The sequence below is a fragment of the Papaver somniferum genome, chromosome 7 (genome assembly GCF_003573695.1).
Source record: "Papaver somniferum cultivar HN1 chromosome 7, ASM357369v1, whole genome shotgun sequence".
NCBI classification, from domain to species: domain Eukaryota; kingdom Viridiplantae; phylum Streptophyta; class Magnoliopsida; order Ranunculales; family Papaveraceae; genus Papaver; species Papaver somniferum.
In genome coordinates this window covers 14616813-14641754 of record NC_039364.1, presented here as the reverse complement: position 1 = coordinate 14641754, position 24942 = coordinate 14616813, and the positions used below count along the sequence as shown (strand labels likewise).

The window sequence follows — 24942 nt, the reverse complement described above, 5'->3', positions numbered from 1 at the left end:
CAACGGCAAGAGCTTGGCAGCTTTCTTTTTCTTTGAGACATCAAAGTGTGGTTGTTATTTCTGAATTGCACTCACTGTTGACGGTTCAAGACATTGTGTTCACCGAAACAACAAGCAGTTCCGGTAACCTCTCACTATGTTAAGGTTCAATCTCTGGGACACCTTAGCCTAATATTGATGTATTATGTTTTCTCGTATTTCGTCGATATGTTTTATCATTCATGTGGGGGATTGTTAGAAAAAACGCTTTAAAATTACCAATTTTTCCATGGACTATGTTTTGATCCCTAGACCTATTGCCCATTAATTTTTTTTTTTGAATAGATAAAACAATAGTCCCACATTGACTAAAATCTAAAGAGTTTTAGACATAAATACCATAGAATTGGCTATAAGGGCATGGCCCTTGGGTCATTAGACTTTTGTGTGGGGGAAGGCTTAGACTAGGGCAAGGTTGCCTTTCCCGTACGGCGGTGCTTCGCACAGAAGCACGCACGCCGCCGCCGTCCGGTCGGTCGGTCGGGTCGGGCTCGGGTCGGGTCGGGTGTGGGTGTGGGTTCATTAGATCCTATCTTTTTGCTGAAACTTTTGGTACGTGTTTTACACACATGTAGAAGAATCTTCTTCTTTGTCTGCACATGTTTGTCTTGGCTTTCTTGTTGTACGTGTTTGTCTTGCTTCCTTGTCTGCACATGTTTGTCCTGGCTTTCTTGTCTGTACGTATTTGTTTTGGGTCCACATGTTTGGCTTCAACACACTGCTCTAAGCCTGACAAAAGCAACACTGTTTTTAACCCAACATTACCAGTATTTCTGTCATACGCATGGTTTGGTTGCATGCATTTTTCCTCTCGTTTGTAACGTCTTAAACACTATATAAGGGAGGAGTCTTGAGCTCATTTGACACAACAGAGAAACATCTCTTCTTCTCTCTCCTTGTTTCGTAATTATTTCATTCTCTGTTTTAAGTTCTGCCAAGCTCTAAGGGTACCCTCATTGTATGCTACATTGAGGGGTAACTGTAGTTGTATCCTGGAGGTGACTCGCCAACTGCTGTAGCATCTCAGAGGAGTGGCAGGCGATATTGCCTTTAGGACAGCGTAGTTACGTGCCTCTACATTTCTGTGCACATCAGCAACATTTTGAGCTAAGTATCTTCTTCTCAGTTACATTATTAGTATTTCCAACAATCTAAAGGCAATATCCTCTTTACTATATTTTGTAACAACATGGGAAAGAGTACTGTAGACAAACCCCCAAAGTTTAGTGGCAAAGACTTTAAACGATGGCAGTCCAAAATGTTATTCTTCTTAAAAGACCAAAGGCTAGATGAAGTTGCCTTAGATAGACTGGATAGGTGGACTAGGAAAAATTACATGTGCAAAAACCATATTCTTAACTGTCTGGATGACTCCTTGTACGACTTTTATAATGCAAAAGAGAATTTTACTGCTTTTGATTTATGGGAATCCCTAGAAGAAAAATATCTTGATGAAGCTGCTGGAAGCAAGAAGTTCTTGGTGGCTAGGTTCATGGAATATAAGATGACTGATAAAAAGCCTGTTGTAGAACAATTCGTCGAACTCCAGATACTAATCAACGAAATTCTTGCTGAAGGCATGCATATTGATGAATCTCTACAAGTATCTGCAGTGATTGAAAAGCTACCACCATCATGGAACGAGTACAAGAGGAGGCTACGACACAAGAATCGTGAAATCACCATGGTGGAGCTGGGGAAAAAGATCCAGGTGGAGGAACTTCTGTGTTGCAAGGACAAGAGCCTGATGCTGAGCAAAGACATGTCAAACAAAGCTCATGTCCTGGACGATAATGCTGCGTCAAAGAAAAGGCACGGAGAATCCAGCAAAAATGGTAAACGTAACAAACAACGTAACTCCAAAGGTAACCATCTTAATCCAAAGGGTGGTGTCTCCAAAAACACCATCAAAGGCGACTGCTATAACTGTGGGAAAACTGGTCATATGGCCAAAGATTGCAGGGCACCTAAAAAAACCAAAAATGATCCTAAACAGAAAAATAAGGCAAACGTAGTAGATGATTCTGGATATTTTACTGGCATGGTGTCTGAAGTCAACCTTGTCTCTAATGTGACCAATGTGAGAGACTGGTGGCTTGATTCTGGAGCCACTAGGCATGTCTGTAATTCAGAAATGCTTTCTCCTCCTATAACAAAGTAGGAGACGATGAGAAATTGTTTATGGGAAACTCTTCTACCTCTAAAGTGGTGGGAAAAGGCAAGGTTGAAAACTCACTTCAGGAAAAACTCTCGCATTGAATGACGTGTATCACGTCCCGGACATATGCAAGAATCTTATCTCAGAAACCATCTTACTTGGGAAAGGTTTTAAATTTGTAGCTGAGTCTAACAAGGTTGTAATCTCTAAAGGTGGTGATTTCGTAGGAAAAGGATATGTCACTGATAACATGATTAAGCTTAGTGTACTTTCTTTGAACTTGAATGATAATGCATCTTCTTCTGCTTATGTTTGTGACTCCTCACATGTTTGGCATGATAGACTAGGACATGTTAATTTCAAATCTATTGAAAGACTTGCTAAATTAGGCTGCATTCCTAAAATAAACTTTGACAGAGGTCATAAATGTGAAATTTGTGTTGAATCTAAATATGCTAGAAAACCCTTTAACAAAAAGGTTGAACGTAGTACAACTCCCCTAGAACTAATCCACTCAGATTTGGGAGATTTGAAATCAACACCAACTAGAGGAGGAAAAAATGGTACATCACTTTTATAGATGATCACTCAAGATACTGTCAGGTTTATCTTCTTAGAAGTAAAGATGAAGCCTTAGACGCTTTCAAATTATATAAACTTGAAGTAGAAAACCAAAGAGGTGTTACTATTAAAACTCTTAGGTCGGACCGAGGCGGTGAGTATGTGATACCTATAGGAGAATTCTGCAAACTTAATGGCATCATTCATGAAACTACTGCACCTTCTTCACCTGAGTCGAATGGAGTAGCTGAAAGGAAAAACCGAACACTCATAGATATGGTGAACGCTATGTTAGCTAGTTCAGGGCTACCTTCGAACCTGTGGGGGGAAGCAATTCTCTCTGCTTGCTATATCTTGAACCGAGTTCCATTTAAGAAATCCGACAAAACTCCATATGAGTTATGGAAAGGAAGACAACCGTCCTATGCATACTTTAAAGTGTGGGGGTGTTTGGCCAAGGTGGCCACTCCTCGTTCCAAGAAAACCAAACTAGGACCTAAAACTGTAGATTGTGTTTTCCTAGGATATCCTGAGCACACTAGTGCTTATAGGTTCATGGTAATTGGTGAGAACACCATAATGGAATCCAGAGATGCAGTGTTTTTCGAACACATTTTCCCTTTAGGGTCTGGACCTCATAAAAGGGTCCGCGATGATCTCTCAGATGTTCCTTCGACTAGTCAACCCCCGTCTCTAGATGCTGAAACCGAACCTAGAAGAAGTAAGAGGGTCAGAACCGAGAAAGGTTTGGTCCAGATTTTGTGACTCTTACGGTAGAGTCTGAACCCCAAACCTATAAGGAAGCTTGACTTCTCCGGAAGCTCCCTTCTGGGAAGAAGCTTCAAATAATGAGTGGGATTCCATTCAACAAAATGAAACTTGGGAGCTTGTAGACTTACCTCCTGGTAGTAAAACCATAGGTTGCAAGTGGGTCTTCAAAAGGAAACTTAGAACAGATGGAACTATAGAAAAACACAAAGCTAGGTTGGTAGCTAAGGGGTACAGACAACAGGAAGGATTAGATTTCTTTGATACCTATTCACCGGTCACTAGAATCACTTCTATCCGGATGCTGATTGCTATTGCTTCTATTTATGATTTGCATATACATCAGATGGATGTTAAAACTGCTTTTTTATATGGTGAATTGAATGAAGAAATTTATATGGACCAACCTGAAGGTTTTGTTGTGAAAGGTTTTGAAGATAAAGTATGCAAACTGAAAAAATCTTTGTATGGTTTAAAACAAGCACCTAAACAGTGGCATGAAAAATTTAATCATGTAATGATATCTAATGGCTTCAAGGTTAATGAATCTGATAAATGTGTTTACATTAAATCTGTGGATGATTCTCATGTTATTGTGTGCCTATATGTTGATGATATGCTCATATTAGGTAGTAACCTTGATAGTATTAATACCACTAAAAGCATGCTTAACGAAAACTTTGACATGAAAGACTTAGGCCCTGCTGATGTAATCTTAGGGATGAAAATCAGAAAGATGTCTGATGGATATAGTCTTAGTCAATCTCATTATGTTGAAACTGTGCTTAAGAGATTTAATCATGAAAATGCTAAACCTGCAACTACTCCTTATGATCCCAATTGCAAATTGAAAAAGAACAAGGGTGAGGGTATTTATCAACTTGAGTATTCTCGTGTTATTGGCAGTCTTATGTATTTAATGAACTGTACAAGACCTGATATTGCCTATACTGTGAGTAGATTAAGCAGGTACACTTGCAACCCTGGGCAGGATCACTGGAATGCTCTCTACAGAGTTCTACGGTACCTGAGAGGAACTTCAAACTATTGCTTAAGTTTTGGGAAGTATCCTGCTGTGCTAGAAGGGTATTGTGATGCTAACTGGATATCAGACTCAGATGAGTGCAAATCCACTAGTGGGTACATCTTCACACTTGGTGGTGCGTCTGTGTCATGGAAGTCTACCAAACAGACATGTATAGCCCGATCCACCATGGAGTCTGAGTTTATAGCCTTGGAGAAAGCTGGAGAGGAAGCTGAATGGATACGAGGTTTCCTGGGTGGAATTCCACTCTGGCCCAAGCCTGTGTCTTCGATCGCAATCCACTGTGACAGTCAAGCTGCTATTGGATGCGCAAAGAATAGTGTATACAACGGAAAGTCTATACATCTTCGAAGAAGACACAAGACAGTGAAACAACTACTCTCTACTGGCATCATCTCTATAGACTTTGTAAGGTCTAAAGAGAATATTGCAGATCCTTTGACGAAAGGGTTATCTAGAGAGGTAGTTAGATCCACATCGAAGGGGATGGGACTCAAGCTCATAGAATAAATCGCCATGAAGGACACTCAACCTTGTGAATGGAGCTCCAAGATCAAGGTTCAATGAGATAACTAATTTTTGGTGATGTCGAGAGAAAGCACTATCTTTGTCCCTCCCTATGGTGTAACCGTATGATAGTGCTGCCTGCATGTTTTAGGATGATCTGTCAAGATCTTAATGAGTTCCATGACTCTGCTTAAAGCGGAGTGTGGCAGGACACTCTTAATGGACTCACCTATGTGGATGTTGGAAGTGGGGCCGCTTCCTATGAGAATTTGAGCTTTTTCTCTAGAGACATTCATTAAGTCCGGGATTTAGCCCACGGCCAAAACGGGCACAACGTCAAGATCTTGGAAGCTTTCTTTTTCTTTGAGACATCAAAGTGTGGTTGTTATTTCTGAATTGCACTCACTGTTGGCGGTTCAAGACATTTTGTTCACCGTAACAACAAGCAGTTCCGGTAACCTCTCACTAAGTTAAGGTTCAATCTCTGGGACACCTTAGCCTAATATTGATGTATTATGTTTTCTCGTATTTCGTCGATATGTTTTATCATTCATGTGGGGGATTGTTAGAAAAAACGGCTTTGTTATACCAAATTTGCATGGACTATGTTTTGATCTCTAGACCTATTGCCCACTACTTATTTTTTCATTTGAATAGATAAAACAATAGTCCCACATAGACTAAAATCTAAAGAGTTTTAGACTTAAATACCATAGAATTGGCTAAAAGGGCATGGCCCTTGGGTCATTAGACTTTTGTGTGGGGGGGAAGGCCTAGACTAGGGCAAGGTTTCCTTTCCCGTACGTGCGGTGCTTCGCACAGAAGCACGCACGCCGCCGCCGTCCGTCTGTACGTATTTGTTTTGGCAACACTGTTTTTAACCAACACGCTGCTCTAAGCCTGACAAAAGCAACACTGTTTTTAACCAAACATTACCAGTAACCAACACACTGCTCTAAGCCTGACAAAAGCAACACTGTTTTTAACCAAACATTACCAGTATTTCTGTCTTACACATGGTTTTGTTGCATGCATTTTTCCTCTCGTTTGTAACGTCTTAAACACTATATATAAGGGAGGAGTCTTGAGCTCTTTTGAGACACAACAGAGAAACATCTCTTCTTCTGCTCTCCCTCTGCTTTCAGAAAATAAGTTTTTATTTCTAGTTTCTCTGTTTTGAGCTTTTGCTAACACTGCCAAGTTCTAAGGGTACTCTCTTTGTATGCTACATTGAGGGGTACTATCAGTAGTTGTATCCTGGAGGTGACTCGCCAACTGCTATAGCATCTCAGCGGAGTAGCAGGCGATATTGCCTTTAGGACAGCGTATCGTATACGTGCCTCTACATTTTCTGTGCATCTCCAGCAACATCGGTTTGAGCTAAGTATCTTCTTCTCAGTTACATTATTAGTTCTATTTCCAACATGTAGCACTTGGCATTTCAACATTCGCGAAAAGATATTCTGCAGCTGAGGAACTTTATAGGTTCTTCATATCCAGAGTCTGACCCCAAAACCAAATGACATATAACATGGTTCTATCGATTCGTTTTTCTGAAAAAGGAAGAATTGAACTAACTTTGCGTAATCAAGCAAGTGATTGGAAAACTACGAAATGCATAAACTTAGATGGAGCAGTGACTGCAAAGCACACGTAGGGAGCGGCTGTAATAGATGTAAATTGGGTGCCAAAGAAAAAACTTGTATAATTTGGTCCTCAGATTGGATGCAAAGAGTGTACGTGGTTAGAGCATTTTCCCATGATAATCTTCGAATCAAATTAAATTAGCTCCAAATAAAAAGATATCCAACGAATGGTACACTAGACTTTCAAATTGTATCAGGCAACAACTTTAAGATGATGTCAGTGATGTTATAACGATTTCAAATATCTAATAAAAGTTTAATAAAAAAACAAAAAGAAAACAAAAAAGGAAAAACAAATACTTGGTCGTGTTTTTACGTTTCTCTCTTCTTCTGTTCTTTTCTTGTTTTCTCTCTTCTTCTTCTTCTTCTTCTTCTTCTTCTTCCTCTATCTTCTTCTGTTTTTTTTTTCTCTCTTCTTCTTCTGCTTCTTCCTACTCTTCTCTCTTGTTCTCTCTAGCTTAGCTGCTTCATCTGATTGGATCATTACTATATCCTTTTCTCCTAAAGCATTCAACGAGACGAAACTGTTTACGTGTAGTATTGCATCCCAAATGAGGTCCTTCCTATTTTGTTAAAGGCTTCGATCGAATCAGTTCCTTGCCATGATTCATATCCAAATCCATGACGCGGTACGAAGTTTCATGTTTAAGTTGTTGTTTTTTTTGACGTAAAAGGTTAAAATTTTATTGAAAAAAGAAAAAAGAGAATTACAAAGAAGAAAGCACTAATCAAGTGCCCCAAAAGGGAACTAAACTAAGGCCTAAAGGCCTTAACAAAAACTAACAAAGGTATCCTCCCTCTCAGCTCCAAAGGGCTTAAAATAAAAGACATACAAGCCAAGGCCGCAGCCTATTTCTTCCTAGCAGGGGTTCTTTTCCCTCTACCCAGCATATCATTGTTTGTAACCCCGAGCCAATTGAGTTTCGCAAGTTCTTTTTCAGGATTTAGCTTGGTTTGCCTTTCTACTATTCCACTGAGTACATTCTTCATGTCGCCTTCCTTTCCTCGAACACCTAACAAAGCACTAACATTCACAAGATTGTCAACCTTTTGCTCCTTAGTCATAGATCTCCTTCTAGCTATTTCTTCTAGAGTTCTCATATTTTAACTTCCATACCTTCATTATCTGTTTCATACTCCGACTCTTCGCTAGAATCATCACAAGATTCAATTGTGACTTTGTCATCGCTGACTTCCTTGTTACCTTCTTGTTCTCTAATTACTTCTTCTCTACTCCCTGTCAAAGATTCATCTAACTCCGCATTCACAATTTCAGCGTCTGTATTTAAAGCAAAGAAAGGGTTCCGAGAGCAAGGTTGATCTTGCGAAGTACCTTTTTTGCTTGATTTCTTCTTCTTTTTTGTATAAACAGTCCAATTTTCTGTTGAAGGTTCAGCTGCCACTTCTATGACCCCATCATGCTGTACACCAGCAGTCAAAATCCCCTCTGATGGAGCCACTGCCTCCAAGTCTCGTTGAATAGACTTTGTAACCACTTCCGTTGTCTTCCCTGCACCAGTCTTCTGAGACTCTATTGTGACTATTGCAGTAGTTTCATGTTTAAGTTCATGAAGATCAAAAGCTTGTTCATTGCGGAACAAAACTTCACCATTCTCCGTAAGAGAAAATGATTTGGCTATGTCCCAGATATGGGCGTCATGGTCCCAACAAACTGAAAAATCATGTGTCCAACTCCATGACTGGTTTTCGTGCATCTTTTTGTCGCCACCCTCTTTCTTTAACAACCAGAACTCGTATAAAAGGACTTCGTGTTCTTGGACAATGCACAAGCAATCTCCCAAGGTGCTAATGGGAGCATGTGCAAGGTGCTAATGGGAGCATGTGCAATTTTTCATCAGCCAAATCAAAAGACAAAATATTTCCGTCCATATCTACCCAATTCAGAGCACCATCTAAAAAAGAGTGCGGAATGAACTAATTTGGTTATTTTGTGATGTATAGAATGAAGAGTTAATCAATCCAATGTCTCGCCATCCACTGCCACTACCGAGGGTGTATGCATATGCCTGGTAATTACGGGTTTTCTCCCTATGGATGAATCCTTTCTCCCTATGGATGAATCCAATAACTTTGTACTCATTCGTGGAAGAACTGTAACCAAATCCAAAATAACTATATGGTCCAATATCCAACTCTGGAAGTACCAAACATTCTCTGGTCACAGTATTACAGATGTACATGCGATATACGATAAGATTTATAACCGCAAAGAAAGTATAACGCAACACAAATCAGACCATTACACGAGCCAACAATTCGGTAGGATGTCGAGGAAGATGATAATAGTGGTTTGGGATGGAAACTATGGGTTATGTTCATATCTGCAACTTTCATGAGCTTTTTATCCTTACTGTCATATTCAGCATAACAAAATTGATTGAAACCAATATTGTCTCGTATCACCAAAATAAAACTTATCTCACCAGAAGAATTAAAAAGCTTACAATGACGAAGACGATGTTGTATATGCGTGTGAGTGAAGTACCGATCATAGACCATGAGATTTAGCCATGTTTTGCTTACTAACTTGCATTGTAGGAGTAAGAATGTCTACTAAAATCTCTGCTGGGAGATAGCACCCCATGATGAATTTTGAAATCCAAAACCAAAACCCTAGTGGAAACGCAGGATAAAGAGGATGACGAAAAACAATAGAAGGGCAGGTAGGTATGTCTGTGTGTTGTATTTAGTGCCTTGAATGTTAGCCTTGTATGGGCCTGACTCCTTTAGAGCCCAGGTGAGAAACTTTATTTCACATAGAACCCTGATTTTGGGCATACTTAAATCTTTCTCGGCATACAAAGCAATAGTCCTAACTTGGGTGACCTTATAAGGGATATCCTATGGGTAGTTCAATTACCTATATGCCCTTAAATCTTTTAAATTACTAATCTATCCCTAACCCAAATACAAAAACCAATAATCAATAAACCTAAAATCAGTTTCATTCACCTTCTTCTTCCTCTCCACAGCAGCCGAACCCGTTCATCTTCTTCAAAAAAAAATTCATCGCATCATCGCCGAAATTTGATCGTCGATTCGTGAAACGTTAATCGACGATTAAACTCATCTATATAATGGGTCGTCGTAAGCAAGTATCTCGTTCTAATCGATCAATTGAACAACCTGTTGAAGAATAAGAAGATTTAGAGAGTCAAGAAGAAACTGAAAATCAACCACAAATCCAACCGGATGAAGAGATTGAAGAAGAACCAACTCCTGAAATGAGAATAAGAAGGGTAGTTCTACAAACCCATCTCGTATTTGATGTTTTTGGTTGGTATGATTGGTTTAATTCGTCAAAAACATGGTTTGTGCAGCGGTTACAGGGTTGGGTTCGGTGTAAAATCAAGTTTAGATTTGCACCGAACTGTTCTTCAAACTCAACCCTGAAACTGCATATGAACGATTCGGCTTAAAATGCATATCAGTTTTGCGCCGAACCTAGTGACATAGAGCCTTGTATTTAGGATCGGCTTATTCGATGGCATTAGATTTGCGCCGAATTTGTGTTGTGGAAATTTCAAAAAAATTTGCATGTGTACGGGATCGGCTTGTATGGTAGTACTATTTTTGCGCCGAATAAATGTTGTTTCAATTTCATAAGTTTTGCATGTGTATAGGATCGGCTCATATGGTAGTACTAGTTTTGCGCCGAATAAATGTTTGAATTCATAATTTTAGGTTCGGCTTATTCGATAGTATTGGTTGTGAGACGAACAAATGAGATCGGCTTATAAATAGTTTGTGGTATGAGCCGAACCACTCTCTGTGTAAGCTATTGAAAATTCTAAGACATGGTTCGGCTCATATGTGTTATTTCGGGTAAGCCGAGCCTTCTTATTTGTTGACAAGTTTTTGGCATTTGAAATCCATATTTCGTATAATTTGTATCCCTTTCTTGTTCGAAGTAGTCTTATAACTTTCATACTTGTGTCAGGACTGATGTAGCTAAAAAAGGAAGAAGATGGAGGCAACACCTTCTACTTCTAAAACTCCCGATCCTCGAGGAGGAGGTAAGAAAAAATTGGGAGCGGGAGGTAAAGGAGGCATTTTAGAAGAAGAAGCTGAACAAGTAGGAGTTGGAAAACAAGAAGAAGGAATAGCTGAAGATGAAGAACTAGAAGGAATAGATGGAGATGATAATCAAGAAGTTCATCAAGAAACACAAGAAAGGTAAGAAGGTGGCAGAACCCGAGAAATAGAAGGACGATGCTGATCGACGGATCACTGGTTTATACATTCCTGATGAAGATGACGTAATTACACCTCGATCAGATGGTTTGCCTCATGGTCTTACGGAAGATGGAGGAAATGTGTTGATTGGTTATGCCGAATCTTGGGCGAAGAGAATTTATGAGACTCCTGATCACAACCGTGCAGTCCGAGTATTGAGACACCAGAGGGCAGCGGAATGGAAACTTTTTGAAGAGGTTTCTGAGGTTATTTCTTACGTACAAGCCAGTGATTTATGGCCTGCTATCAATTATGGACATAAGGAATATGATAGTGTGTCGACCTCTTCCTTTACCGAGCGCTTTTGTCCAGAAGTGTGGATGCTGATTTTTATGACATGAATTGGGATGAGCTCTACAATTTGTTCGAGGAAAGTCTTGGTTGGGATTCAAACAAAACTGAGCTGGAGTTTTGTTGATCCGTTAAAGATGTCAATTCCGTATGCACTCCCAATGGCAGAAATAAGAAGAATAAGAAGATCAAGCTGACTAACTTGAAAAAGGAGTTTGAGAACACAAAGCATAGAGTAATGGATCCCGTCAAAGTGAATCAAGCCGGAACTGCCTACTTGCTTTATACTCTTGGTAGAGACATCTTTCCCGACACAACCGGAAACAAGGTAAATGCTAACTATCTCCAATTGATAAAGAATCTTGAAACTTGTAACAAGTATGCTTGGGGAACGGCTACGCTCGCTTACCTGATGGAACAACTTGCCACCACGTCTAGGTTGACAAGTACAAACATCGGAGGGAACTTCACTTTGCTCCAGGTAACTTTTGGGAGTTCAGAGTATGGTTCGGCTTATAACCATAAAATCGTATAAGTCGAACTTGTAATTTATTTGGTTCGGCTTGTAATACTTGACCCATATAAGACGAACAGTTCTCTGAGTTTGCAAACTTTATTTTTAATTTGATGTTTCCAAGTAAAAATTGTTTCTATCACTTCAATTCCTTTGATTTTTGAATGTGGTTCTTTGGATGTAGGTGTGGATATATGACCATTTCCCAATTTTGAACTTGGCCAAAGTATTTGAGAAGGATGTCGATTATATTGATACAGAGCCAACTGCAGCACGGTACGAGTACGAGGACTCGAAGAAAAGGAACAAAAAACACTTGGTGGCAAGTTTGAGAGAGACGTTAGACCTACTGGGTGTTGATGATGTCACTTTTCAACCATATGAGAAGGAAGATGAAGAAGATGAAGTTGTTGAAGATGAGGATATGCCGGTAGGTATGTATCATGGGCCATTGTGGTATCCCGGTGGTTATGTTATATACGCTCCTCGGCGAGTACTCCGTCAATTAGGATGCGTGCAAAAGGTTCCTTTGTTTTATGAGAAATTAAGGTTGTTACCAAAGAGTGGTACTGGAACTAAAAGCACCACTTCATCTTGGGAACCAAAGTATGATCCTGATCCCACCCTTGAGTTTTGGAATAACTTAGAAGATCACACATTAGATGCGTCCAATTTAGCACCTTTACTTGATGATCCATGTGAAGAGGATCCGGGCTATATGGATTGGTATAACCAAATTTCTCATCCCTTCATTATCAATAAGAAAATTCAAAAGGTAGCCGATAAGGGGAAGGCGAAGGCAATCAAGATCACCAACAAGTCTACTTCCGAAGATGTAATCAACGCTTTCAAGATAATGGTAAGAATGACTTCACTTTATACTATTTTCATATATTAGTTATGGTAAAAATGTCTTCAACCTCACGGTTATAAGTTGTTGACAAAGGAAAAAATAGGTTGCCGCGGGTAGGGAGATGTTGAAAAAAAAATGAAGTCCAAACTTGGTTGCAAAACACCAATGACCGTGGAAGAACAAAAATACCTCTACAAAAAGTGGGATGCAATCATCAACAAAGGAGAAGGACCCGAGGAACCCACACAAAAGCCTACCACTAAGAGGTCTCGACAAGTTGGTGAAGGTACAAACCAAGATGGTGCTACCGGCCAACCCGGTAATGATGCATCGGAAGATGAAGACCAAGGTACAAATCTAAGAAATCAGCCATTTGGGAATCATTGGTGTAGTTGATGTGTATTTTCCTAGGTTTTTTAGATGAATTATGACCCTCCTCATCCTCCATTGAATCAAGAATTAAAATTTTCTCACTTTCTCCTTCTCTTTCTCTCCTTCTCAATAAAAACTTTGATTTTTTTTCTCCAAAATTTTTCATCTAAACAACCTTTATAATTCTGAAAATTATCTTAATCACTAATCAATATTACTAACACTAATACGTAAAGGGCAGATTTGTCATTAAAAAAAAATTGGGTTAAGGGGTTATCTGAATTTGCTATTTCACAACCTTTTTTGTCTTTATTCAATATGCCTAGAAAGATTTCAGTATGCCCAAAATCATAGTTCTCACATAACCTAATTATTCATGGTATTAGCCTTGTATGGGGCTGACTCCTTGTATAGGTTAAAGTTGGACCCAGGCCCCTACCCAAATCCAGCCAGTTGGACTAGTCCCACTGCTAGACCTAACCCCGCCAACTATACAACTAATTAAATACAAATCTTTACTACGGTGGGGATCGAATCCCTGACTTCCTCCTTACTGGAGTTGATGGGATACCACTGAGCTATATTCTTGGACCCCATTATTCATGGTATTTGGCAAAACTATTTTGATGTAAAGCAGTTGTAAACGCACCTTTTTTGAGGTGCATTAGTTGGTAGAAGGAAAAATAATGATGGGCAACTTGTGCAAAATGTATATAAAACAAGTCCTTAGTTAATCAGTACTAGGTAGACAACAAAAGAATAATCGAATACTATTCCCTTTTCTCATTGACAATAAGGGTTCCAATGACTACCGTGACCTCCAAAATAAAATTCAGGTTCTTTAATGTACTGAACATAGTTATAAGCACTGTAACAATAAGGTTCATCCATATACTCCATCACCCATTCAGGGTACTTTTCTGTTAAAGAATAATCGATGATTCGGACATGATGAATGTAAGCTGCACCAGTATACATGTCCCTTGCATCACCTCCACTCCCCATTGCTGTTGATGTGTGCTTCACTCCTTCTTTACCTATGGTTTCGGAGTACACTTCACCGCCAAATTGAACCACTTTTGCACTTCCTTTCAGTAACACGAATAGTTCACTTGGCCAATATCCTACTTCTTTATGGTTTAACAGTAACCACCAATTGCTTGTGTTTACATCCTGAAAACACCCAAAAAAATGTTTGTTACACTATAAAATAAAATTGATTTAGAACGGAAGGCAAATTTGCATACGGAATTTCCTCACATGAAAAAGTTTGTAGTCTTACCATAAAGATAAAAATTGATATTTCGTATTGAGGACCAAATCCACTGGAAACTGGTTCAATTGGAGAACCGAGAGCAACTTCATGGTTTGTTTGTACAAACCCAGTACATGTGAGATCAAAGCAACCCGTCGTATGTGATCCATCAGCCTGTTATGAAATAATATTCAGAAAGAAATTGCTTGGTACGCAACTTATGAAAAGATGAAGAAGGTAACTTCTCGCAGAGAAATATGAACATTAAGGTGTTGTTTTGTGGAATAGATACTTACAGTCCAATATACGAAGAATCGTGTTTTTGTATCGCCGTACAAAGTGGGATTTACCTGAAAAGTTTCATGAGATTTAGATTTTAGGTCAATCGGAAAATATTTTCTGTGGGTTGGAAGTATAGTAATCAAAGTAGTGAGTATTGAAAAGAACAAGTTTAGTTGGTCATATGCATGTAAGCTTACCATCCATCCGGCTTCGACACTCTCCATTCCTTCGCGAGAACCAGAAACAAGCCATATTTGAGCTGTCGAATACTCATTTGACTTTTCAATATATGGATTCCAAACATTGATATCTCCTTTAGCTCCTATATAACTATATCCTTCAGTTATTAGCATCGCAGTCTGCAAAAGGATATGTAAAGCAACAATCACCAAGTTAATCAAAGTTTCTGACAGAGTTTAGAACTCGCTATAGCTCTTAGCAAATAATACATAATAATAAGAAGAAAAACTGTACAAAGCAGTTCAAGTTTTGTGTAACAGAAGGGAGCTTACCGAGCGATTAACGTAAAGGTTGTTTGATGTTCCATTCAGAAAATCTGAAGTTCCATTTTTGTCGAGAAAGTTAAATGCATGTGCCTTGTTAGTTTCTTGTCTTATCGTACTCTTATTTGAATGAACAATGTATGGATTTTTCCTTCCATAATTTTCAGGAGAGGTAGCATTAGGTAGTTCTTGTTTTAAGATTCTTCGAATAGGTATTGTACCCATCGGACAACTTCCACTTTTCCACCAACTTTGAGACATGGCTTGCATCGATGACCCGTTTTTGCTCATAGTTGTCGGATAAAAGCTTGGCTTCATCTGTATCAATATGTACATAATAAGTTACAACAGAAAAAGAGACAATAAACTGATATTTTCACCGAACAATAAAAGAAAAATGTATTTTTTTTGTTTTTTTTACCTGAAGGGTGTGATTCTTCAGAGAAGGATGATCAAAAGCAGTTTGTTTATAGATATCGACGCAGTCAATAACATCACCATATTCAGTCTGGATGGTTTTAAGTGCGAGTTTATTGAGAAGTTTTAACTTTTCATCAACCTTAGAATGTGTTTGTTTTGATGGTAACTTTTCACCTAGTAATGCTCCAAAGCTTGAAACAGTAATTCCTAACAACAATAATGTAACTACCAAAATAAAAGCATACACTTCCATTTTCATCTGAAATGTACTATAACTATGGCTTCTGATATCTGTAACTAAGGGATTCCAAACTTATTTAAATAGTGAAAATGTGAAGGAAGTTGAATCATGTAATTTAATTGTCTCTTTTAGTTGAAGCATTTTGTTTTGATGAACAATCTTGAGATTTCTTTTGTGTGTGTATATTTAGGTCCGCCCCAGGGACTAGACGAGGAACAAAGTAGTTATTTGTTCATTGGATTGATTTTCGATTCTGTTTGATGCTGAGTCTAAAAAGAAATGGATTAGTTTAGAGGTTGTCATGTTTGTTAGATTATAAATGTAATAAAACTACTATAAAAATTTGGGAATTGTGATAAAGTATCCCCGTTTTTTTAACCCATAAAATAAATGTCCCCCTTTTTTTCAAACTTTGTAAACTGCCCCTACCATTTACTTTCACACCTTGGGCCCGCATAATTTAGTCACGGGTCGTTTTCCTAGTCAAAAACTGGGTTAAATTACCATAACCCCATCACTTATCATAAAAGAAAAACAAACAGCGTTTTCACCGACATTCTTTCCCTTCTTCCTTCTCTGCTGTTTCAGAGGAAAAATTTGGCGATTCAATTGAATCGATAGGTAGATGATTTTGGGTTGATCGATCATTTTATTGAAAATTAAAGTGACTGATTTAATCGATGGCGATGACTGGAAAGGAAAAGGTGATGTTCAGGTAAGAGACTTTGAAACCCTAAGTTTTGATTTTGTTAGATCAGTACTTGCATGATGTAATAAAATGATTTCGAAGCTTTTTCAATGAATATAAAGTGAAACCCTCACTTTATTGTTTGAAACCCTAACTTTTGCATCATTGTTTATCTGTTTATTTTGTTTTCTCCGTGAAAACAAAAATCAAATCTTTTTTTTATTTTCTTCCTTTTGTTTTTGTCTATCACTTTAATCTGAAAACACATGATGATGAGAAGAATCTGCACTCGAATCTGATGAAACACTTTTATTTAAGAAAAATTAATTGTTTAATTTTGTTAGAATTTCTATCTGTATTTGTATGTGTATTGGGTCTGTATTTGTATGTGTATTGAGTCTGTATTTGGTTTGTATTTGGGTCTGTATTTGTATGTGTATTGAGTATGTATTTGTATGAATGCTTTATAAAAAAAATTGTATTTTTGTATATTTCAGTGGCAACATTGATAAGGGAAAAACCAAGTTTAGAGATATAAGTTGTTATTGTACTCACAGTAACATTGAGTTTGGTTTCAAAAAGTTACAAAGAGACAAGATGAATCTGAGGATGTTTCAGCAAATGGTTCACAAGAGGTTATGTTTGGAAGATATAGGTGGAGTGATTTTAATGTGGATATCAGAACATGGACATCCATGGACTATAAAGAATGATCAAGCTTTTTTTTGGTTTCGGGACAATGCTGTGGTAGATGGCAATGGTTTCATTCAGTTTTTTGTCAAGAATAAAAATCCATAATGGGATGTCACACCTAAGAAATCAGCATCAAAGTCACCTCAAGTGAGAAGAAGCCTAAGACTTGGAGCTGAGAAGAACAAAAGTGATGGTGGTGCCACTGCTAGGAAGTTGTTTGGGCATGGAAGTTCACAACCTACTCAAGAAAGTGTTGTTGGTGATAATTTGAGAGGAGGATCAAGTAGTACACCAATTCAAGTAGATGAGGAACCACTTTTAGTTGATGATGAATTTTTTGATGAAGAGTATTGGTTGAAGAAAATGAAAGAAAATAAACTAGATGAGACTGTCATTCAACTTGAGAACAAAGAACTGGACGAGTGCCATCCTGTAGAAGATCATGAAGCTGCAGCTGCTTATAATAGTGATGAAAACAATGAAGATTCAAGTGATTTTGAAAGTGAAACTGCAGATGAAGGTGCTTATATCCTAAAAAATTGATTTACTGTTTTGTACTTTTGTGCATTTAATATGTATTGATGCATTACTTATTGTTGAACAAACTGATTCAAGTTATTGTTATGCAGATAATGATGATTCAAGTGATGATAGTGCAGAAGTAAATGACCAAGGTAGAAAAATGACATGGCACTTTAATGTTCTTGCTTTTATGGTTGTAGCATATTATTGTTGGGCTCCCATTATTGTTATATGAGTGATGAAGGTGTAGAACTAAATACAGCTCTTTTGTTTTGTACTTGTTTAGGTAAAGCGGGTGAAGAAGACCCGCAGTATTACAAGGATTTCCAAGCTGAGAACCCTGAGTTTGAGGATGAACCTGGTGAGATTTTTGATGACTCAGACTTTGTTCAACCAATGGATCCTTCACAAATGATAGTAGGTACTACCTTTCCTGATAAAAATGTTTTCCAAAGACATCTAAAGCTTTTTTGTGTAAAAAATGAATGTGAATTTAAGGTTGAAAAGAGTGACAAGAAAATAATTAGGGTTTGGTGTGAAAATAGGTTTGATGATAGAGGAAAGGTTGAGTGTGAGTGGTTTGTTTTTGCTTCAATACTACCAAAGCAGTCTACATTTAAGGTTAGGTCTGTGAACTTAACCCATACTTGCAAGGGTAGGATTGTAGAAGACAAGATAATGAATGGATCTGCAGACCCTCAATTAGTAGCTGAAGTTATACAAGACCAGTTGAAGAATGGGTCTGGAAATGTAATCCCAAGACCAATACAAATTCAAGAGTATTTCAAGGCTTCTCATCTCATTGATATTACTTATCATACAGCATGGAAGGCTAGAAACTTTGTGATGGAAGCTAAGTATAGGAGTTATGAAGAGAGTTACAAACTAGTTCCTCAGTTTTGTAAAATGGTGTGTCACTCCAGCAAGAATTTAGTTGGAACTTTCTCATATTGTAATACTGACATGGATTTTGAGTCAATGACAATAAGATTTGCTGGAGCTATCAAAGGATGGGTGTGGATCAGTTATTGAGTTAGATGCTTGTCATCTAAATGGTAAGTATGGTGGTGTGTTGATGGCTGCAACTAGGTTAGATGGTCAAAATTGTTTAGTCACATTAGGAATTGGTGTTTTTCCTGCTGAAACAATTGAGAATTGGATTATGTTCCTCACTGACTTGAAGCCATTACTCTTAAGCCATGAAAAGCCATTGACATTTATTTCAGATAGGCAAAAAGGGCTACTTGAAGTTGTTCCTGCTGTGTTCCCAGACTCACATCACAGATATTGTTGGAGGTCAACTATTTTATTGCTTTTGAACATTAATTTTCTTATAGTATGCTAGCTATTTATAAGTTTTTGTTATTTCAGGCACTTGTATAACAATTTCAAGCAGCACTTTAAGGGACAAAGGTTGTATAGCTTACTGTGGAATGCAGCCAAATGCTACAAGAAGAAACATTTCTATGTAACATCTCAGAAACATTTCCTACTGTTGATATGTTTATGGTTTTTTTATGGTTTGTATATGTGTTATAACCTGCTAATTTGTTTATGCTTTGTGTTTGTTGTATGCAGAAACATATGGAAGATATGAAGAAGGAGAATCCTGCTGCTGTGGTGTACCTTGAAAAGGCTGGTTTTGAGTCATGGTCAGAGCCTTTTTTTATGACACTACTAAGTGTGCACACCTAAATAACAACTTTAGTGAGTCATTTAATTCCATGGAAAAAACCTTAGGGACAAACCAATATGTAAACTAGGAATTCTTTATAATCAGTTGGTTATGAGTTTGTTTCACAAAAGGAGAAAGGAAAGTGCAAAATAGAATCCAAATGGATTGGTTCCTACTGCTATGAAACTGATTGGTAAATTGTGTAAGTTGGTTGGTGCATTTAAAGTAGACCCATGTGTGAGTGGTAAACTGTATGAAGTTACAAATGAGGGTAGCAAGGAAGTATTTATTGTCAACTTGGAAGAAAAGGAATGCAGGTGTCTACAGTGGCAACTCAGAGGGTTTGTTTGTCAACATGTTGTTTGTTGTTTGAAGCCATTCAGATCTGATTGGACAAAGTAAGTATCCACTTAACTGCATCTCAACTTTACTATGTTTTTTTGTCAACATGCTGTCAACTTTAACTTCCTTGTTGGTGTTTTTTTTTTTGCAGGTATTGCTCTCATTATTACACAGTTGCTACATACAGAGCCACATATGCTTCAGTTTTCTTTCCATTTCCTCCTCAAGAAGATTGGCCTGAGGTATTTGCATACTTATTGTATTTCCATTTTGTAACTCAAATGTATGTTACTTATACCTTCTCAAATATATTTCCATTTTGTAACTTATTATCTTTTTTTTAGTTGGAAGAACATGAAAAGGTTGATTTGGAACCTGCTATCAAGATTAGGAAATCAGGAAGGCCTAGAGTTAAGAGGAGGAGAGCATGGGATGAGCCTAAAGCACCTACAAAGGCATATTCATGTTCAAGATGTAAATCCACTGGTCATAACAAATCTACATGTATGGGTAGTGATGTTGGCAAGAATCCAAAGGCTAAGAGGCAAAGAACCAAAGTAGATGGTGTTACCTTCACATTTTTTTACAAACCTGCTGCTAAGGAGAATCAATCATCTCAACCATCTACTGTTAGAAAAAGAGCAGCTGCATCTTCTTCTAAAGCTAAGAAAGCTCCTGCTAAAGCTTCTACAAGTTCAAAGAAGCAGTAGTTAGGGTTATGACTTTTTAGTAATATTTTGGAACATCAAATGTTATTTTGGAAGATCTTTATGTATGAAATTAATACTTTTTAAATCATGTATTACATATGAAATGAAACATGTTTACATGTTAAGTCCTTTTCCCAATTTTGTAACTAAATCAATCATTTGTTGTGTAGAATCTCTAACTCTCTCCTTTGCAGCAATGAAGATAGCATATGTAGCCCATCTAAAAGCATCACATTTTTGGCAGGTAAGGTAAGCTATTCCCTTGTTGTGTTGATTGTTGCATATCTTCAGGTACATTCTGGAATTGCAGGTTGAAGAGAAGCAAAGTTGATGGTGCAGTGGACAACTTTCAAAGCAGTGATCATCTTCTCCACAAGCTTGGCAGCTTTTAACTGATGGTAACAACACCAACTTGGATTTACAATGGTCAGAAGCATCTTCAAACCACTCAAAATAATTGCAGGTAGGTATTGTGCACTTTAAGAACATTTTTCCATAGTTTTCATTTGTTGTAGATTGAAGAAATGCTCTTACACCATTACAGGGAACATGCTTGCACCTGGAATATAGCCAAGGACACATTTTTGTGTCATGATTACCTTGTTCACATATTGCACACTCACTGAGAATGTTTTTTTTTTCATTCTCACCTTATTGTTGTTGCTGCTGTTACTACTACTACCTGGAGAGTCTTTTGCACCCCCACCCATCACTGTTTCTGAGTTTTCTTAGCTTATGGTGAATTTTTTTGAGTTGCAGAAACATATGAAGATCATTTGTATATATAGAGGTTGAAGATGATGGAATTGGGAATAGGACCGTTGGGAGATTGGATCTTATTGTGGGCCGTTGATTTTTCTTTTCTATTGATGGTTAGATGGATGCCACGTGTTTCTTATTAACTCGAGTCGAATAGGCGTTTCAACTGGGAAATTCAAGTAGGATTCAACTCTATTTAGTTGAAAAGGCTTTTTAGACTTTTTTGGACCGCCACCTAAGCATTAACGGCTGTTAAATGATGTTTACCGTTTTTTGAATAAAACGGTCAAGGTAGGGGCAATTTTTAAGTACTAAAAATGGTCAGGTTTAGCATGCGAGAAACGCCAGAGTGAGACGTTGCTCAGGTAACTTTCTAGGACTACAGCTAACAGGTAACTTTCTAGGACTACAGCTAAGAACTTAAGCTGATAACCGGAACTGGAATTTGAATCAGAATTGATGAAAAATACGGATGATTGTCGGATTTGGTTAGCCGTTGGATCTTTCAAAAGCATTCAAAATCTTAAAATGATTAATTTTCTCATCCTCATCATTTACGCTTGAATTGAATTTATTTTTGCGTAAACTTTTTTATTTCTTTGTGATAACATTCTAATTGAAAATGAAATGCAATAAACAAATGGTTCACGAGAATATGACTACTGCTGTTATGTTGAGAAACAAAGCTTTGTACTGAGAAAAACACAGAATAGTACAAGGAAAACAGAGGGAACTAGTGAATCAAGCATATTCGACCTTACATGATTCAATAGATTAATGCAGCAACAGGTAAAATCATATATAAGCAGGCATTTTTAGAAGAAACAAATGCAACAGACCTAGTTTTGGATTACAGGCTAGACACTGTTGGCACGGCAGATGTCCGAGTTGCACATCTCCTCATACCCTAGCCTCTTAATGATGCCATTGCTGGTGGAAACAGTGACATCCCAGCAACTCTTCTGTTACAAATGGTGCACTTTAAGATCTAACGGAACCTCAGAGTTAAACAAGAGTGGAAGTAGGAATGACAATATGGCATATGCGGATAACTACACTTATCATCTATTCATAAGAAGGTGGTGAAATCCCTGCTAGCTTAGTTACTGCATCCTTGGTGCTAGTGCGTCAGATACCTAGACAGAAATGGGTTTTCCAATGAGCAATGGATATGGAAATGTAGCATTATTTCGACACAAACAATTAGCTTGATTGTATTTAACCTATTTAACCACAATTGTAAATAATTCTTGATAGCTGTCACATGTACAGAACCCTCCTGACATGACTCTATTGTCCTTACAGAATTTACTGATGAATTATGGCAGATTTTGTGTTGTTTCCTCGTCAGAATCCAATTTTATCATATGAAAGTGATTGTACCTTAACATAACATGCTGAAGTGCAATTTTGAATCCCCAAATTATCGAATTAGCTATTGCTTACAAGAAACAAGCTGTGCACATCGACAAAGCAGTATAAATATCTATTCTAAAACAGCAAAGAAAAGAATGATGTCAAGTTGAGATGGATGACATAAAACAAACAAGCAGTAAGCTTCATATCATACTCATTTAGGTAAATGTTAAAATGTTAATGCAATCTTAAGGTTAAACCCATATAAATAACTATAATAATACTTCAGAAGCTCAGCGAAGATTACCGGTTAATAAGTGTATCCAGGGATCTTATGCTTTCTGTCTTTCAATATTTTAATTATTTTTACATCTTCGTCTCCTAATTCTTTCAACGAAACTAAGGTGTTCTTGCGGGGAAATATTTGACTAACTGCATTAAAACCCACAAGCTCTTTTGAGGTTGGAATTACTGCATCGTAAATGCCGAGAGACCTATCATTGAAACATAAAACACTGCCATTCTTGAAGTTCTAACTTTAACAGTTCCAAAAATATAAGTCATGGCTTCTATAGCCCTTTTTATGCTGACATGAAATAGCTGCATATGAAGGATCCACTCTACAACTTCAAGAAAAGTAGAGCTTCTGCCTGCTCAAGCTCCCTGCAGGTCCTTCTAGACTATTCCAAATTTGGTTATCTTGGGCATCAAACTGCACATCCACAAAGAAGTATAGATTAACTAAAAACAAAATGAAGACGTCAAGAATATAAACAACCCAAGTTGAAACCCATATAAACATCTGTAATATTACTACAAAAAGCTCGGCGAAGCATACCGGTTAATAAGTGTACCCAGGAATATTCGTATCTTGCTATCTGGTTTTCTGTTTTCCATTATTTTCGTATCTTCTCCTAATTCTTTCAAGGAAACTAAGGTGTTCTTGTGAGGAAATATTTGATTACCTGCACTCAAACCCACAATAAGTTCTTTCAAGGTTGAAGCTATTGAATCGTAAATGTCGAAAGACCTATCATCGAAACATAAAGGGCCGCCACTCTTGGTAAAGGCTAATTGCATTTTTCTTGGAAAACATAATACCTCTTTGGTCCAACCCAATGGCTCTTGCTCCACCTGCTCTATTATGCCATGAATATCGTTCTTCGCAGTCAGTCTCCATAATTCAGAATAACTGCATCCTCTGATTATTAGATCGTTATACTCGACAGTACAATATAAAACCCTACCCAGAACTCCTACAGAATAATCCCATATACTGTTTGCTGGCATAGGAGGTGGTGAAACATATCCACTGAACGTTTCCTCAGTCAAATCAAAAACCAAAACCGTTCCTACTATTTCATCCACCCAATGCAGCGCTCCATTCGCAAAGACACCATATTGACTGTACTTCTCCGAAGATTGAAAATGAATCCTACCAACATTTCTCCACCCATTTCCGCCTCCAAGAGTGTATACCGCAACCTCTATAAAATCAAATTCTCCCCTTAATTTATACAATTCAACAACTTTATACTCATTAGTTAAAGGCAGGTACCCAAATCCGGCAGAAAGATGAATACACATATCATCACAATCTCTCTCAATTGAGTTAATTTTTGGAAGCTCGACATATTCTCTGGTCATGGGGTTACAAATACAAGCAGTACAATCATTATCTGTGTCTTTCCATCCATAAAGACAGACTAAACCATTAAACGAACCAAGAACCTTATAATAAGAAAATTCAAGCGGAAGGGTGACATTGATCCTTTTAATACTGTGAACAGGTGGTTTCTTCTCATCATGTTTCTCAATGTACTCAAAATAGTAAAGATCTTGATTATCATCATGTTTCTCAATGTACTCAAAATAGTAAAGATCTTGATTATCAATCAAAAGAATAAAACTTAACTCACCAGAATCAGCCAATTGATTAAGACGATCTAAATGCAATTGAGAGAACTTTGGATGATGAGAAACCAGATTCCGCAATGGTTTGCAAACTAATTTGGAGTCTAGAATCGATTCGATTGGTAAACGAGTGATAATGTCTAGTAAAATGTCTGATTGGAGATCCTCGAAATTACACATTAACTGACGAAAAGGGATTTACAGAGTAAATTATAGGGTTCGAATTTCTGAGGAGACTCGAGAGGGTAAAGTTGTGTGAAAAGAAACCAATTTCTGAAGTATAAAGATGTTTGTTCTGGTCTGGTTCGCAATCTGGATTTGATTTAGCATCTGACTCGAAGCAAATCAAGATGCAGAGTTTTTTTTTCTTTTTCTTTCTGATGTCTGACGACTCGGTTCGAAATCTGACTCAGAATTATTTGTGTCAGGCCTCAACTCTTATTAGACTGAAACAGATTCTGTAACTCTACTGCTTTTTAAATTTTGAGTCAGATTCAGACATAATAACTCAGATCCAGATAAGTAACACAGGCATCTGATCAGCCGTTAGCACACATGCATTCTCGTAAAA

At 37.7% G+C, this 24942-nt stretch overlaps 2 protein-coding genes across 4 annotated transcripts; both read right to left on the bottom strand.

Moving 5' to 3' along the window:
- Nucleotides 1–13794: 13794 nt before the first annotated feature.
- Nucleotides 13795–15724, bottom strand: LOC113294176. The gene is made up of 6 exons (XM_026542589.1): nucleotides 15473–15724; nucleotides 15061–15369; nucleotides 14746–14907; nucleotides 14563–14616; nucleotides 14294–14440; nucleotides 13795–14184 (listed from the first exon to the last, which is right to left on the bottom strand). Exons 1-6 carry the CDS (start codon nucleotides 15722–15724, stop codon nucleotides 13795–13797), a joined length of 1314 nt encoding a protein of 437 aa, XP_026398374.1.
- A 6909-nt stretch (nucleotides 15725–22633) lies between these two features.
- LOC113300530 (F-box/kelch-repeat protein At3g06240-like) lies at nucleotides 22634–24607 on the bottom strand. Of its 3 annotated transcripts, none has more exons than XR_003335820.1 (3): nucleotides 23559–24607; nucleotides 23296–23422; nucleotides 22634–23169 (listed from the first exon to the last, which is right to left on the bottom strand). XR_003335820.1 is itself a non-coding variant. In XM_026549736.1 (3 exons), exons 1-3 carry the CDS (start codon nucleotides 24549–24551, stop codon nucleotides 23133–23135), a joined length of 1248 nt encoding a protein of 415 aa, XP_026405521.1. In that variant the 5' UTR covers nucleotides 24552–24607; the 3' UTR covers nucleotides 22634–23132. The 3 variants fall into 3 exon arrangements, 2 of the variants coding, with proteins under 2 accessions (XP_026405521.1, XP_026405520.1); XM_026549736.1 differs by having other exon boundaries at nucleotides 23296–24275; nucleotides 24321–24607; XM_026549735.1 differs by having other exon boundaries at nucleotides 23296–24607.
- Nucleotides 24608–24942: the final 335 nt, after the last annotated feature.

Bases quoted from the DNA above. Each gene is read 5' to 3' on its own strand.
- LOC113294176 (XM_026542589.1), bottom strand. From the start codon at position 15,724: ATGGAAGTGTATGCTTTTATTTTGGTAGTTACATTATTGTTGTTAGGA. The intron at 14,617-14,745 runs GTAAGCTTACAT...GAAACTTTTCAG, and splicing joins GTGTCGAAGCCGGATGGATG to GTAAATCCCACTTTGTACGG. The intron at 14,441-14,562 runs GTAAGTATCTAT...ATTTCATAACAG, and splicing joins GATTCTTCGTATATTGGACT to GCTGATGGATCACATACGAC.
- LOC113300530 (XM_026549735.1), bottom strand. From the start codon at position 24,551: ATGTGTAATTTCGAGGATCTCCAATCAGACATTTTACTAGACATTATC. The intron at 23,170-23,295 runs GTATGCTTCGCC...GTGGATGTGCAG, and splicing joins CTGGGTACACTTATTAACCG to TTTGATGCCCAAGATAACCA.